Here is a 17,977-nt window from a genome sequence, read left to right as displayed (position 1 = left end):
CAGGGCTTCCCTGGTGGCGCAGTGGTTGAGAGTCCGCCTGCCGATGCAGGGGACACGGGTTCGCGCCCCGGTCCGGGAAGATCCCACGTGCCGCGGAGCGGCTGGGCCCGTGAGCCATGGCCGCTGAGCCTGCGCGTCCGGAGCCTGTGCTCCACAGCGGGAGAGGCCACAACAGTGAGAGGCCCGCGTACCGCAAAAAAAAAAAAAAAACAGCACAGTAGTAACCTTTGGGGGGTAAGAACCATTAACTAGCTTATTAAGATCATGTCAAAAGTTACTAAAATATTTTAAGTAACAGATTTTATTTAACTTAAATGGCAAATGGTCCTAAGTTGCGTACCAGTCAAACATGTTACTAAATACATTAAACGTGAACTTCAGTTTAAGGAATATGGAAATATTTATTTTCTTTGAATTTCTTCCCCATTAACTTTTTAAACCAAAAACTATAGATATTTATTTGGTTGTAACGAGAGGCATTCAGTGGCTCACATTTTGAAATCATGGGATAGTTGTTACAGCCATCATTCTTTTCTTATTTCTAAAAATTTCCCGTTAGTATTATGATAGAAATATGGATCTCAGAATTTATCTGTGCTTGTTCTGACACTTTAGATTTTTAAGCCCAACACTTCTGAAGTAAGAGAGTTCTTAAATGTGCTACACTCTGTGGAAGTTAATACATTTACTTTCCATAAATCCACCTGCTCTAAGTGTTACATAAAGCAGTAAAAAATGTGAAAGTATTTGTATTCATTTGCTAGAGCTGCCATAACAAAGTACAACAAACTGAATGGCTAAACAACAGAATTTATTGTCTCACGTTTCTGGAGGCTTGAAGTCCAAGATCAAGACATCAGCAAGGTTGGTTCCTTCTGAGGGCTCTGCGGAAGGTCTGCTCCTCTAGCCTCTGGTGGGTTGCTGGTAATCTTTGGAGATCCCAGCTGATAGAAGCATCCCCTCCGTCATTGTCCTCATCTGCACCTGGTGTTCTCCCTGTCTGCATGTGTGTGCTCAAATTTCCCTCTCTAAAGGACACCAGTTACATTGGATTCGGGCTCTCCTTTTAAATTTGCTTACCTCTGTAAAAGCCCTATCTCCCGATAAGGTTGCATTCTGAGGTACGGGGGTGAGGAATTCATCATGTGAATTTTGGAGGAACACAGTTCAACTCATAACAGTGTGCCTTATAACAGCAACAGTGTGCCACACACAATGTTTAAAGCAACAAAAATAAGCAGTTACCTTTGTTACCCCCATTTTACAGATGAAGAAGCGTATTCTATTTATAGTCCTTCAGTATCCAAGGGGATGGGTCCCGGGACCCCCATGGATACCAAAATCCACAGATGCTCAAGTCCCCTTTATAAAAAGGTGTAGTCTTTGTATATAACCTACACACATCTTCCCGTATAATTTAAATCATCCCTAGATTACTTATAATACCTAATACAAAGCACACTCTGTAATGGATTGTAAATACAATGTAAATGCTGTGAAATAGTTGCTGGTGTGTGGCAAATTCAAGTTTTGCTTTTCGGAACTTTCTGGGACTTTTTTTTTTTTTTTTTTTTTTTGCGGTACGCGGGCCTCTCACTGTTGTGGCCTCTCCCATTGCGGATCAATGGCTCCGGACGCGCAGGCTCAGCGGCCATGGCTCACGGGCCCAGCCGCTCCGCGGCATTGTGGGATCTTCCCGGACCGGGGCACGAACCCGCGTCCCCTGCATCGGCAGGTGGACTCTCAACCGCTGCGCCACCAGGGAAGCCTTGGGATATTTTTAAAGAATATTTTCCATTCGTCGTGGTTAAATCCAAGGACGTCAAAAAGGAAGGCCAACTGTATTTATTTTAATCCTTCCTGTTAGCCTCAGATGTTTATAGATTTTGACTACAGCCTATTAGACTAGTGTCCATAAGACATAGTCTGTAGAACTACGTTTACATCTATTCACTGTGTAATGACTCCTGGCTCATTTTCATAGCTTAAAGTTAAGTGTTAATAATAAATCCAGTATTAATAATAGGAAATGGTTGTTAGGTGCTTACATATGCCAGTTGCTATGCATGGGACTTTAGGAAACACTAGGGCATTTGATCTTCCAAACTATGTGAGGTAGATACCAATATTAGTTACCTTCATTTCACAGATGAGGGATCTGCCAGCAAGAGATGAGTACGTAGTGGGCAGTGGAGGCAGATTTGGATTTGAGGGCCTGGCCCAGAGCCCATGTCACTAAACTCAGGGCCAGGATTTGCCTTGTCATTTTGTGTTTTATTTGGGCTAACGTCATGGGAGAATTATCTGCTTGTGAGAATTGTTTGTAATTCACCAGTCACTTTTGTTTTGCCCTTTGGTGAGATCATTCATTGATGGTTGGAAAGTTCCTTCGTTGCAGAGATGTCCTCATTTTAACCTTTATCCACAATCATGAATTACCTCTTTTTACAAGACAGGGATGCTCTGTGGGATATGAAATAACTCAGTCATCAAAGGTACTTTTCTATTTTGATGACTCTGCCGATAAAGAGTTCTAAGGTAACTTCCTAACTAAAGTGTCATCAAGGAACTCTGCATTCTAGTCTGTCTCTAAAATCCAGTGTCTTCCAAAGTAAATTAAAAAGATAGTAACAGTTTTGATCCAAGACTGCCAAGTTCCTAGAATAAGGCTTAGTTTCTCTCTAGGATATTTCAACTCTAACCTGAAGAAGGCAACATGATTTGTTTCAGGTTACAACAATGCACTTTAACACTTTCTCAGTAGAGAAAAAAGGGGGAGGTTAGGGGGAACATAAACTGCTTCAGGCATAGAGGTAATATTTAGAAATAATGTTTCAAAAAGCAGTGCATGTGGAAGATGGCACCAGGAGCTTGTTTGCCACAGGGCTCTGAGGTGAATCTCCTGCATGCACTTAAAATTTCAGAACTGGTCTGTAAATACAGGACAGTACACCAATCTCAGTGTGACCATCCAGACATTAAATCTGCTGGTACATAAATTATAGCAAAGAAAGCAAACATGGGTCTCATTCTTTTCAGATTTAGGGCATAAAACTTGACAAAAAATTTCAGTTAGCCTTAGAAGATGACATTGACAAAATGGGAAAATCTCTTGTAAAAAAGTAAATCTTCTGGTTATAGAATTTTTCGTTCAAGAGACTTAAAACTGCTGGAAATGAAAAATTGAAGAAAAAGTTTGAATCATCCTGATTCCTCTCCAGTCACCATAAGTCATGATTGGAATTCTATTCAAATAAAAATAACTTCTCAAAATATTGAGCCAAGGTTTTGTTTTCTGTTTGTTTTTGTTCTTTTGATTACTCAAGTCATGAAATATAGTCTTCTGCTAAGCCTTTCTTTTTTAAATTTGTATATTCAAGTGGCATTTTTAGACTTCTCTATGTATCAGATCACCCATCAGATCATCCTAGGATATAATGTCATAGCATTTATGACTCCTCATATTTTTAAAATCCTAAAGTATTTTTTCAAAAATAAACTTCTAGTTTTACAATACTTTTAGATTTACAGAAAGATGAAGATGGTACGGAGAGTTTCCATGTATATAAAACTCAATTTTCCCTATTAAAACCTTACATTAGCATAGTACATTTGTCACATTTAATGAACCAATATAGAAACACTTTTTTTTTTTTTTTTTTTTGCGGTACGCGGGCCTCTCACTGTTGTGGCCTCTCCCATTGCGGATTAATGGCTCCGGACGCGCAGGCTCAGCGGCCATGGCTCACGGGCGCAGCCGCTCCGCGGCATGTGGGATCTTCCCGGACCGGGGCACGAACCTGTGTCCCCTGCATCGGCAGGCAGACTCTCAACCACTGCGCCACCAGGGAAGCCCAGAAACACTATTATTAACCAAAGTCCATACTTTATTCAGATTTCCTTAGTTTTTACCAAATCAAATGTTCTTTTTCTCTTCTAGTATCCCACTCAGGGGATACAGATACCATACTACAATTTAGTCATTTCTCCTTAGGCTACTCTGATCTGTAACTTTTTCTAAGACTTTCCTTGTTTTTTGATGATCTTGAAAATTTTGAGGAGTAATAGTTAGGTATTTTGTAGAATGTACCTCAATTGAAATTTGTCTAATATTTTTCTCATGATTAGACCGGGGCTTTGGACTTTGGGGAGGAAGACTCAGAGATAAAGTATCTTTCTCATCACATTATTTCATATACATCTAAAGTACTACTAATTGAAAAAGAAAACTAAAGACATTAATTAACACATTCTCTGATCCATGTTTTCCTAAACAAAATAGATCTATTAAAAATAATCATGCTGGGCTTCCCCGGTGGCACAGTGATTGAGAGTCCGCCTGCCGATGCAGGGGACACGGGTTCGTGCCCCGGTCCGGGAAGATCCCACATGCCGCGGAGCGGCCGGGCCTGTGAGCCATGGCCGCTGAGCCTGCACATCCGAAGCCTGTGCTCCGCAGCAGGAGACGCCACGGCAGTGAGAGGCCCACGTACCGTGCAAAAAAAAAAAAAATCATGCTAAAATACAACTTATCATAAATAAACTGTACATAGCAGGATAATACTCTATGGACCTCTATTTTCATTTCTACAGAACCCTCAAAACCCTCAGTTTCTGATTTAATTAATATAAAATTAAATCTTAGACTTTGATACCCACTGAAAATTTCTAAGGGAATATCTCCATAACTAATGAATTTTCCATTTCTGCTTATAAAGATATTCTAGTTTAAATGAAGTCATTTGCAGGTACAGACTGTTCAAGCAAATTTTATAATAAAGCTAGAAATTCATCTTAAGGATAGATAGAAAATGTCCTCAAATTCATAGATTTTATGAATCCCAATGTAACATCCTGAATACATTCACTCAGAGTAGCTGCTTGTACTGTGACTAACCTTGATTTTATATGTTCGGGTGACACTGCAAATAGAAATCTAATTTTTTAAATTGGTTCAAATATTTAAATTGGTTCAAATATTTCCATACGTGTAAGAGTTATAAATAGGCCACTAGATTGGGGATGAAATAATAACTCTGGATTACAAATGGCCTTTTAAAACATTGATTAATAGATACTTCTCTTTTTCAGTCAGGAACTTCACGCCCACTGTACTGGGAATAATCTCCACACAAAAGATCTTTATTTTTATATTTTCTTTAAAAAAAAGCAAGGGTTATATATTTTTCTGACTTTGCCTTTAAATCAGTAACATTTTACAAAACATAGGAAGCTTCACCATATTTTTGAGACTCAATTTCTTTATCTCTTTTTCTCATTTTGAGATTAACTACCATAGTTTATGTTTTTAAATTACCTTATGGGGAAATGGTATATTAAGGATATAAAACTCAAAAGTTCACTGAGGAATGACTAAGCCTAGTATTATTATATTGGGATTCTTGGTCAAAAATACATTTCTCAGATATTTACAATGTAATTGATAATAAAATAGTATTCACTAAGAGGAAGTTTCCTCTGTAGTAATATTTGCTGGAAAAGGTGCCACTGATGCTTTTACCTTTAATATAATTTGATTTTGTTTGAATTCTGTTTTCACTTGAAAAAGTAAGCTCTACGTAAGCACGTACATGCTGAGCACATTGATGAACATGGGTGGCTTACAGTGTTTGCCCAGGGCGCGGTTAAAGTCTGTGATAGATATTGTTGACCAGTATAATACCCAAGGCCTCCTACAGTACATGTTGCTGACACATGAGATATTTTAATTATTAATGAGTAAGTGACTTTCATCTGGGGTTCGGAAGATAGAAAGAAGTTCTATGAGTAACCTTCAGGGTGCTAATTAGAATGAACTTTTTAGAATACTGCAGTAATCCAAGTGTTAGATAAGGCAGGTGGAAACTCGTGATGGATCCTGTGTTATATTCTGAAGTATTTTAAGTTGATTTGTTGAATGAATGAGACCAATGCAAGGTAAAAAGAAGAAAGCATTACAGTTAATATATTTTAAAATAGATTTTATTTTTTAGAGCAATTTTAGGTTCACAGCAAAATTGAGCAGAAAATACAGAAATTTCCTATATCCCCCCCACCCCAACATATGTGCAGCCTCCCTCACTATCAAAATTCTGCACCAGATGTTACATTTGCTACAATTAATGATCCTACTCTGACACATGATAATCACCCAAAGTCCATAGTTTACCTTAGAGTTCACTCTTTTTTTTTTTTTTTTTTTTTTTTTCCTCTCCCGTTGCGGAGCACAGGCTCCGGCTCGCAGGCTCAGCGGCCATGGCTCACGGGCCCAGCCGCTCCGCGGCACGTGGGATCTTCCCGGACCGGGGCACGAACCCGTGTCCCCTGCATCGGCAGGCGGACTCTCAACCACTGCGCCACCAGGGAAGCCCTAGAGTTCACTCTTGATGTTGTAACTTCTGTGGGTTTAGACAAATGTATAACATGTATCCATCTTTATAGTGTCATACAGAATAGTTTTACTGCCCTAAAAATCCTCTGTGTTCCACCTATTCATCCTTCCCTCTCCTGCAACCCCTGGCAACCGGTGATCCTTTTACTGGCTCCATAGTTTTGCTTTTTTCAGAATGTCATATAGTGGGACTCATACATTATGTAGTCTTTCCAGACTGGTTTCTTTCACTTAGTCATATGTATTTAAGGTTCCTCCATGTCTTTCCATGGCTTAAGAGCTCATTTCTTTTAGTGTTGAATAATATTCTATTGTCTGGATGTAGCACAGTTTATATCTCCATTCACCTACTGAAGGACATCTTAGTTGCTTCCAAGTCTTGGCAATTATGGAAAAAGTGGCTATAACTAAGCAAATAATTAGATCAGAAATCTTCTGATCACTACTTGCGCTAAGATAGTTTTGGGCCATGATGTTGACGATGATGCTTGCATATTTTCAAGTAATTTACATAATAACGTAAGAATTTTTTCTGCAGCTAACTTTACACTGTATACTTTCCAGAGCCTGCTGAGTTGAGTATTGTTGATGCTGTTCCATTTTGCATTCTTAGTGATAGTATATTCAGGTGTCCATTTGCTTTTTTTTTTGACTTCGTACTTTCTCATATTAGAACTGTGATTCTCAGCCAGGGGCTAGTTCCCTACCCCACCCCCAGGGGACACTGAGAAACTTTGGTTACACTACTGGCATCTATTGGGTAGAGGCCAGGAATGCCTGCATACTGCATAGTATGCTGCAACGCATAGGACGTTCCCCATAAGAAAGGATTTTCCGGCTGAAAATTTCCATAGTGCTGAATTTGGGAAGTCTTGATTTTGAAATTTGGTTCACGTCCAGTCCCTCACTCATCCGTGCATTTGGCTGTTTTGTTGACATTGGCAAATCATCCCAATTGTACTTTTTCTTTTTTTTTCTCCTTCAGGTGTGGTACCCTGAAGAGCCTAAAGATAAATAGCAAAGATGTTTCCACATCAAATGGACTCACGAGAGCTTTACTGATTCCAGTAGAGCAGTAGTTCCTCACACTGGACACCCACTATTGTACATACAGATATAGTTGGCAAGGGCAAGGCCTGAGCATCTCTTACTCTTTAAATCCATTCACAATGAGGAAATGTCATTGAAAACATATTATTGTGAAATGAGGGGGCTCTGAGTTAAGACTTAGCTAAGTACTTTTATATCCTGTGTCTCGAAACATTGATGAGAAAGGGACCTTATAGACAGTAACCTGAGTGGAACCCAACAGTATACGTTTGGTATATGTTTGCATAGATCCATTTTGTTCACTAAAGGTTGGGTCTGCTTCATGCCTGAATTTGTTCATTATATCATAACATTCCATTTGGTATGTGGCTTATTTTTTCAGTGTTTACATAGTTAGTTCATAGACTCAGAGACTTGGGAGTCAGGGTCAGCTGGCTCTTTTTCATCAGGGCTGCTAAATTCTAAGATGTTATTTTTACCCTGATTGGTGCACATCTGCTAAAGTTGCCCAGAAAGCCTGTAGCTCGGCCAAGTCTGATTTTCTTAGAGATCAAGCCTAAGTTCATAGGAGTTCAGACGAAAAATGAATTACCTTTTACAAGTCATTCTCCAGTTAAATACACTGTAATCTCAATAGCTACGTAAGCAAGGATTAATCATCTATTTTAGCCTCCTTTCAAAGGTTATAAAAACCTTGTCTGCCGCAGTTCTATATTTCAACCTCCCGTCTGAATTTCTAACAATGATTAGAATATCCAGGTTGAGATCAAAGCAATAATTACATGTTTCTTTTAAAATTTTAAGCCACTAAGAAGTAATTCACAGCAATTTTGTTGAATTTAATACTAACCATCAACAAATGTATTTTGAGTAAAAACAAAAACAAAACAAGAAGTAGGATAACAAGAAGATGCTATTGTGAAAGTCATTTGCATGTTCTGATGAAACGGTACTCAAATAATGATGTGATAATGAGATTGCTGGATACCAATTATGAAGCTGGCACTCAGTCTCTATCACTTAATGGTGTTTTTTTTTTACCATCGAAGATCAACAAGTTAACTAATCTAAACCAAACCAAGGAAATTTTACTGAGATTTTTTTTCTTTATGAATTAGGAGAAAATGGTCAGCATTTTAATATGTGAGTGATATATTAAACAATGGCTGAAATAAGAAAAGCCACTGAGTCTACTTTATATGTCAAACTTCCACAAGACCCATCCCTCCCTCCTTTCTTATAAACAGGGCCACAGCTGTTGAATTTAGAAAGTGAAATTCCTTGCTGTTCAAGGCAATAAACACCAAATGCAATGTAAATAGGTTAGTCTGTCCATACCTCACCTTTAGAAATGAAAAATATTTTTTTGCTGAATCAAACAACTTCCTCTCTTGGGATTTCTTCCTAAGTAAGATTTACCATGGACCATGTTTACTGTTAAGTGATTTCATATCTGAGCCCTGTGAGAGAGGTCTGCTAATTTCCAGTTTGTGAATGAGGAGGTGACTCTGAGCCTTAAGTGAGATGTCAGTGATCCAGTCCTGTGATGTCAAGTCCAGGGTTATTTTATTTCTTCCAGTTTTTATTTGTTTGTTTTCACTAAACTCCCCAAACAGATATTGCAGAGTTAAATTTCAGAAAGTGTTTCATCTGAATAGATGTTAATAAAGGAAAAAATAAGATTTTCAAAATCAGAAGAATTTTTCAAATGCTCAGAGACTGTTCTAATAAGAGTAGCTTATTGAAGATCCAGAGAACAGACTGATGGTGGCCAGAGGTGGTGGTCAAAATGGGTGAAGGGGGTCAAAAGGTACAAACTTACAGTGACGAAATAAGTAAGTCCTGGGGATGTCATGTACAGCATGGTGGTTATAGTTAATAATGCAGTATTATATATTTGAAAGTTGCTGAAAGAGGAGATCTTAAAAATTCTCATCACACACACACAAAAATTCATAACTATGTCTGGTGACAGATGTTAACTAGACTTATTGAGGTGATCATTTCACAGTCTATACAAATATCAAATCATTATGTCGTACCCCTGAAACATAATGTTATGTATCAATTATACCTCATTTTTTAAACCAAGTAGCTTATTTATTTATTTAATGCTCAGACAGCAGAATGCATATCTGTCACATTTCTAGTGCAGAGCTAGAAATAATTTATGGTAATCATGAGATATTCTATTACATACAGAGAATTTTTACCTAGAATCACACTTGATCAATTTAAATAATTCGTCAGTCATTATCAGACTCTAAGCGAAACATAAAATAGGAAGATAGACTTGTATTTTTAGCATCTTTAATTTGGATACTTTAGTGACCGTGAACTGCTGCGCCCTGAAATGTAACTGCTTGGTACTCCAATTCAAAAGTAAAGTCTGAAAAAAAAAAAAAAAAAGTAAAGTCTGCTGTGTCTTAGAACAAAAGTTATGCACTAGTCGTCATGAAAAACATTTTCTCACAGCAAAGATTTACTCTGTAACGTTCAGCTTTACTACGGTACCATAACATTATGGCCAACAGGAGTCAGAACTGTGGTTTAAGGGTCACTCCTTTCATTGCCTTGTCAAGTGGCAGTAGCAACATGTTTCAGAGGGCTCCACGCCACTTTGAGTCTAAACCTATTGAATGCTAAGTCCCGTCCTGCAGTGAATAGCACCTTCAAAAGAAGCTTTTGAAAAATCGCCTGGGACAGAAAGAAAAACAAGATAGAGAGGACGAAGCCAAAAGCACACTGATTACTCTCCCGTGGGTTCCGAGTTACTAGCTCCCTCCAGGGAACTGGGTCTGGAGCGGCCATATCATGTTCATTGTTCCCGAGACTGTCAATTAGCCTGGAGAGCTACAGTTGTGAATAATGAAGATGTTAATAAACAGGGCTTTTTCCACTCCAAGGCGTTCCATTAACAAGATTTCTTCAGTTTCGGGACGGTTTCCAAACTTTCTAGAGTCTTTCTCCTTGAGTGGGAGCCCTCTTTGAATAACTTTCCCAGACTGAAGAAGTTCTCATTCTTTTTATTTTCTCCAAACGTGAAACGAAACCTAATTTCCTGATTGCGTAGAGTCCTATCCTTCAGGCAGGTGTATATATTTGATGGTAGTAGTAGTAATCACAGTAATACTATCTAGAATAAAAACTAGCTAATGCTTTGTCTGGGCTTCTTATGTGCCAGATTCGATGCTGAATGCTTTTCCCATGTCATCTCATTCCAGCCTCTCTACAGTCCTGCAGTGATTGTAATTGCAGATTACAATTGTGATTAATTGTAGATCAATTTAGGAGGTATTCTCTTGCAGAGGCAGACACAGAGACATAAAGAGCAGCCTATACTCGTTCCAGCTCAGGAGTCTGTGCCTTTAATCAATGTGCTCTAAGGCCCCTGTTTTTGCTAAATAAACGTGGCATTTAGGCTGGGGACACTGTGAGTGAGTGGCATGTCAATCAATGTTTGGTCAGTCAGTCAATCAGAGGTAAAATTAATATGCATGAAAGAAGACTTAGATTTAAAGTTTACAGAAGTCATTAAAAAGGAGTAGAAATGCACACTAATATTATATACGAAAATGACTTGTGACTCATCATATCTAGAATGTTAAATGTAAACACAATTAAGTAGCTTAAATATTTATGATATAAAATCGTGCCCATTTAGTTGTAACATAAAGTTACTGACAAGGTTTTAACTCACTGTGCAGAATCCCCTCTAAAATTTACCAGTTAATGTTTTCTAAAGTTTAAAAAATGTGCGGTGAGATCTTTAAGATAAATACATGAACAAAACAGGCATCAAGATGCAGCTGGATGGTCTCTTCCTTTGCACATCAGAAGCTCAGTTTTCTGGCAGGTTTCTTCCCGTGCCCCATAGTATTCACCATCTCTCAGCTTCCCAGGTTGCAGTGCCTACCTGGGTTGTAATCATTCAGACCTTTGATAGCGAGCTGTGTAAGTTAAGCATAAAATTCTTCTTTTCCAGTAGATTATGTGTTTTCTGTCTTGACTTCTTCTCTGTTGTAGTTTATTATGCTGACATACCTTTTCATGCTGGCCTGGCTGGGAGTCACGGCGTTCACCTCGCTGCCAGTTTACATGTACTTCAACCTGTGGACCATCTGCCGAAACACCACCTTGGTGGAGGGAGCGAATCTCTGCCTGGACCTTCGTCAGTTCGGTAGGTGAATCTCTGGCTCGTATGGTTTCTCCCAAATAACTGCCTCTAAAATAGTGTAAATCACTGTGGAACCATCATTGCCTCTTCTACCAAAGAGATAGATGTATCAGAGTCTTCACGTTTAAGTCATTCTTTTAAAACGGAAACAAGTAGGAATTTCAGAGTGATTGGAAGTTGATTTCACATGAACCCGCAAACATGTGTATGTGAACAGGCTGTCAGGTTGTGTTTCCTGGTGTTGGCAAGTTATCATTTTGATTTTCCTGTCGTGATTCCTGTGAACTTTTCCTACTCAGTGTGATGTTTGCATAGTATTTTCATTCTCTCATGATAAACTATACAATCTGTGAAGTCTGCTATGAAGGTCATTAAGAAATATGTACTTCATCGTCTTCTGAAATAGGGCAAAAAACAAAACAAAACACCTTAGCATTTCATAATAACAAAATCAAAAAATGTTAAGTAAATCAGTAGTCCTCTTTGGTTATTTTTATTTAGGGCTAAAACCTCACCTAATAATAATACTTTCTTATGTATATAGGGGCTTACAATGTGTAGACCCTTTCTGAATGGTTTGTATATGTTGACATGTTTTAATTCTTACAATAATTAAATGTGGCAGACACTGTTATCCTCTTTATAAATGGCAAAATTGAGGAACCAGGGGATTAAATTACCTGCCCAAGGCGATACAGCTAGTAAGTGACAGAGCCAGGATTCACCCCCAACTAGCTTCAGTCTGTTCTTAGCTAGAAGTTAACTGCCTCTCCTGTCAAAACAAGTACTGAACTATGAATGTGTAGAGTCTAATGTCACCTAACCTGTTTAGAATTCTATCCCATCATTTGTAAAAACATGGGGGCTACAGAATTTATAAAAGATATGCAAATTCACAGGCTCAAAGGGACTTTTTTTTCACAACACAGCTATTAAAATCTAAAGAACGTTCTAAATGTGTTTCTCTAATGGGGGTTTCCTCATACTTCAGGCAAGCGGGAAACATTTCAGTAGATGCTATGTGCAAGCCTGTGGCTCTAAGGTTATACTGTAGACAGATTGTAGGGTACAGGTAGGACTAGTCTATCCCCAGCCAGCCGTGTGTTCCAAAAGTGTGGCCTGCCCACCCTCTTGTCAGAAGGAGTCCCCAGCCCCCATTGTCTGGCCCGAATGAAAAGCAGGATGATCTGCTCTGTGCATGAGGTTCTTGGCAAGAAGATGATGGAGGGAATGTGGACAGCTCTTCCACTGGGGAGGTTTTAACTTCGGAATCACGTCCCATGTAAACACAGGAAAAGGAAACGTCGGCACCAGCTGCTGGATGCAGGTCACTGGAAAATAGCTGCTTGGAAAACCACGGCCCTGACTTCAGTAACCACCACCCCACATACTACAATGTCTTGCTTTAATTCTGCTGATCTGAAAAAGTAAGATTGGAAAAGATGTGACTAGTGTCACAAAGAGGGTTGCCAGGTAGATTACAGGACTCCCAGTTAAGTTTGAGTTTGAAATAAACAAGCAATATTTTTTTTAGTCCAGTATGTCTCAAATATTATACGGGACCTAATTCCAGTAAGTGTAAAGCATGACTATGATTAAAGCTGCTCTTTGAACCTTAGCACTGTTTACAACATAGTTACCAGGATTTACGCAAGTTTAGCTTTTCTTTGTGACATGGAAGGGAAGGCACTTTTCAGATGTCATGAAACCTTTTACATCAGCCTTAAAAGGCTTTCTGTTTGCTCTTAACACAGAATCTACCACCTGGATAGCATTTATTTACCCCCCAGATAATAGGTCCTTAACAGGAATCCTGAATGTTCATATACAATCAAGGTATAAACAAGGGGCATCAGAATAGAAAAGAACGTTCACTCCCCAAAATGTGGATTATGATGGGTACAGACAGAGACAACAGAATGTCCTGATAGATTGTACGTGGGGTTGAGAGAAAAAGAAGATTCAAGAAAGAATTCATTTTTTGATTGAGCAGCCGGAAAGATGGATCAGCTATGAGATGAGACGGGAAAGCCAACCAGAAGAGCTTGCTCAGGAGTGGGGCAGGTGAGGGAGAAGATCAAAAGTTCAGTTTTGACAATGTTAATTTTTAGATGCTTATTAGACATCTCAACAGAGTTGTCAAGTAGGAAATTGGATATATGGGTGTCAATTTCAGGAGAGTAGTATGGGCCTGGCTATATGGATTTAGGAGTCTTGATAATGTTTAAAGTCTTTAAAAGCTCTGAGACAGGATGAGATCAGCAAAGGAGACACATGACTGAGGACTGAACACTGGGAAGCACCAATGAAAGGGGTCCTAGCGGAGAGGAGGAACCAGACAGAGATGCTGAGAGGGAGAAGCCGATGAGAGCAGAAAGGCAAAAACAAGAGACTGTAGATTTTGGAACCCAAGTGAAGAGACCATGAAGGACGCAGAAGTCATCACCTGGCTCCAGTTCTGCTGACTGGCAAGTACAAGGAGAACCGAGAATTCGTCTTCCGCTTTAACCATTTGGAGGGTATGGGTGACCTCTATAAGAAAAATTTCCGTGGAGGATTGGGGTGAATTTGACTAGAAAGGGTTTAAGCGGAAATGGAAAGAAAGAAATTGCAGACTGAGCAAAGGCAACCCTGGAAGTTTTGCTGTGAATGTGAATAAAGAAATGGGTGAGGAAATGTACGCGCAGCCAAGGTATTCCACGTGAATGAATGAAATCTGTAATAGATCAACATGGAGAAAGATGGCCTTTCCTGGGAAGCTTTCTCGCTAATGATGGTTCACTAGTCACATCTTCTGGAGGTTCTTTTTTACCCCCTCTTAGAGCTGTCTTGGCAAAAAGGGAAGGTCGCGGAGAAGGATCTCTGCATTCGAGGTACTTCAAGTAGATTTTTTTTAACTGAAATAATTGCCCAAACTCTTGGCAAAGCAGGACGGTAGCAGCTCCACAGAGATGGACAGTGGATGGTGCGCCTCAAAGCTAAGAAGGTGTGTATATACGTACATATTAAAACTCAATAATATGTGCATATATTATTATGCAGCAAGTGCTAAACGCTTAGGTATTAGTTTGCCCAGAACTCGTGAATTTTTCTGCTCATGTATATATGTGTTTAACACTTCAGTAGTTCTCCAAACAAAATCAAAGACCCATTTTAGGATGAACTTGATCACTTCTCTAACATGAGGACTGTGGCAGCGTATCACCTATGTGCTTGTTAAAAATGCAGTACTCCTGGCAAACAGTCACAGATTCTGATTAAACAGTCCTGTGGTGGAGTCCAGAGATACATATCTGTGATAGCTCCCCAGGAGATTCTGATGCAGTCGTTCCGTAAACCAACTGGAGCAAGGGTAAATAGTAGTGAAATTGCAGCTTTTTATTTCCCCTTACTAATAGCACTGTTTTCAGAATTAGCAGAGAAAAACTGCTCCTTTGGGCAATACACTTTTATAGACTAACAGAGGCTTTGTACCAGCAGAACACTTATTTATTTATTTATTTATTTATTTATTTATTTGTTTGTTTATTTATTTATTTATTTATTTTGCGGTACGCGAGGCTCTCGCTGCGGTGGTGTCTCCCGTTGCGGAGCGTAGGCTCCGGACGTGCAGGCTCAGTGGCCATGGCTCACGGGCCCAGCCGCTCCGCGGCATGTGGCATCCTCCCGGACCGAGGCACGAACCCGTGTCCCCTGCATCGGCAGGCGGACTCTCAACCGCTGCGCCACCAGGGAAGCCCTGATGCCTACACCATGACATTAATGGACCAAACCAATGAAGTAGCTACAATTGAATATGAAGATTCTGGTAGCTAGATTCCATTGAATTCAGATTGAAAATGTTTTTAATTGCTTGAGGCCTAAATAGTCTTGATCTTTCATTCAGTTTTTTCATAATTATTGTCAAGCAATGAAAGCTTGTAACAATTTTTGTTACAATATAACATAAAATGAAACTTGCTTAGATTTTATCAGCTCAAGTTTCTTTTGCTCTCTCTGGGATCTTGAAGACATTTTTAATGTTAAACTGTAATTTTCTCCATGTTGCAGGGATTGTGACAGTTGGAGAGGAAAAGAAAATTTGCACTGTCTCGGAGAATTTCCTGAGGATGTGTGAATCCACTGAGGTGACTGTTTTTACAGCCTTTAATTTTGTCAGAATTTGAGTTTCATTTCGTTATTTGAGGAACATATAATTAAATCGACATTGGGTTTCCCCCTCTTTCTTTCAGAGGCAAGGTCACATCCAGTGATGTTGTGCAGGGGGACTAGAAAATAAATATGAGATACTCTGCATATTTCGATAAAAATTATAATTTTTTTTCTAGAAACTGTCATCTTAATGAAAGTTGAAAACTCATAAAGTTATATTTTAAAGGATATAACATAGCCTTCTGTGGTTATACTGTTACTGGAAGCCATCATTATTAATCATGAGTTCATCTTTAAAATGAAATTATATTAAAATGGTGCAGTTGCAAAGATTTAAATAACTTGCAGGAGAAAAGATACTGTAATAATGTTTTTGGTGAAGTGATTTGTCACGGGTGCACTTCTGTTAAAGGTGAACAGAGTTCTTATTCGTAAGGCAGCAGGCATCCTTATCTCTCTTCTGTTGTAACCCTGATGTTCATTCTGTTTCTCTGTGGTTTCCTTTGCAGCTGAACATGACCTTCCACTTGTTCATCGTGGCCCTTGCCGGAGCTGGGGCTGCAGTCATCGCTATGGTAAGACCTCAAGCTCTGAGGCTTGATGTTGCACTTTGCCTGTAGAGACGATAACTTACCTCTAATGTCTGAAGTCTATACAAATCGTATGTATTTTAATATCAGTAAAAAAAAAGGTGGAGGAGAATGGGCGAATAAATAAGTGAAAAACAAGGCTTAACCTAAAGAAAGATTATCGTTACAATAGAGCTAATATTTGGTAATCAGTTGAAGAATTCAGACGCTCCGTAATATTGGTGACACTAACCAAAATAACTAGCATTTTAGATGTGAGTCTACTATTAACATAAAAAAATCATTTCTTTAGCATATAAGTATGTATCGGTGGGATAGTCAAGTAATCTAATCAATTCCTTGACTGATATTATCCTTTTTTCCTCCTTAAATCAGAACATACAAAAGCCACACTGAGTCACTTAGGAAAAAAGGATTAATTTATTTCTCCCCACATAAACCTCGGTAGTCTCATGTCGTGTCTTCTGTATCTAACTTTCTTCAGAAATATTAAGAACAAGTCCTGAAAGTCAGGCTTTTACTGAGTTTTGAGGACCTACAATGTGCTAGACACCGTCCCTTCTTTGTAACTCACCGTGAATTCCGGTTTGTTCAAGGGAATGCCAAGTGGCAACAATGAACAATGTACTCTGCACACCAGTCAGAGCTTTTGCAGCCCAGGTCTTCAGTCCTTGTGTCCTAGAATATAAGTAGCACAGAGCTTTAGAAGGTGCCCAGTAAACTCACCCATGGTATAGCCAGTTCAATACGCAAAAATGATGAGTTAATTCTTATTCATTTTCTTATTGGTATACATCTCTTTCCTGTATCATTGTGTCAAAATTGTTTTGTTAATTTCTTTCTGCTGTCCATTGACTGCCTTAACATACTACAGTAGTCACCATTTAGAATTGACCTTGCATTCTTTATGTCCATCCCTACTTTTCTAGAACCAGCCTACCTCCTGTTTTGACTAATCAAAACTTTAACGTTCTTCAAAAATAGAACTACCATATGACCCCGCAACTCTACTCCTGGGTATATATCCAGAAAAAACAACAACACTAGTTCAAAAAGATACATACCCCAGTGTTCATAGAAGAATTATTTACAATTGCCAAGACATGGAAGAAACCTAAGGGTCCATCAACAGACGAGTGGTTAAAAAAGATGTGATACATATATATATATGATGGAATATTACTCAGCCATGAAAAAGAAGGAAATCTTGCCATTTGCAGCAACATGGATGGACCTGAAGGGCATTATGCTAAGTGAAATAAGTCAGTCAGAGAAGGACAGCCATTGAATGATATCACTTATATGTGGAATCTAAAAAGTACAACAAACTAGTGAATATAGCAAAAAAGAAACAGACTCACAGATATAGAAAACAAACCAGCAGTTACCAGTGGGGAGAGGGAAGGGAGGAGGGGAAACATAGGGGTAGGAGATTAAGAGGTACAAACTGGGCTTCCCTGGTGGCACAGTGGTTGAGAGTCCGCCTGCCTAAAAAAAAAAAAAAAATAGAGGTACAAACTATTATGTATAAAATAAGCTACAAGGATATATTGTATAACACAGGGAATATAGCCAAATTTATAATAACTATAAATGGAATAAAACCTTTAACAATTG

At 38.9% G+C, this 17,977-nt stretch overlaps 1 protein-coding gene across 2 annotated transcripts in view; it reads left to right on the top strand.

Annotated features, from left to right (window-relative positions):
* GPM6A (glycoprotein M6A) overlaps positions 1–17,977 on the top strand; it is a 249,402-nt gene that overhangs the window by 228,164 nt on the left and 3,261 nt on the right. For both annotated transcript variants that reach the window (XM_024744963.1, XM_024744962.1), the window contains exons 4-6: positions 11,468–11,621; positions 15,669–15,745; positions 16,280–16,345. In XM_024744963.1, the coding sequence (XP_024600731.1) occupies positions 11,468–11,621; positions 15,669–15,745; positions 16,280–16,345 (297 nt within the window). The remainder of the gene's footprint in view (positions 1–11,467; positions 11,622–15,668; positions 15,746–16,279; positions 16,346–17,977) is intronic.

This window comes from Neophocaena asiaeorientalis, unplaced genomic scaffold (genome assembly GCF_003031525.2).
Source record: "Neophocaena asiaeorientalis asiaeorientalis breed wild unplaced genomic scaffold, Neophocaena_asiaeorientalis_V1.1 scaffold267, whole genome shotgun sequence".
Classification (NCBI taxonomy): Eukaryota; Metazoa; Chordata; class Mammalia; order Artiodactyla; family Phocoenidae; genus Neophocaena; species Neophocaena asiaeorientalis.
The sequence above is the reverse complement of the archived record's forward strand: the minus strand, read 5'-3'. Positions and strand labels throughout refer to the sequence as shown.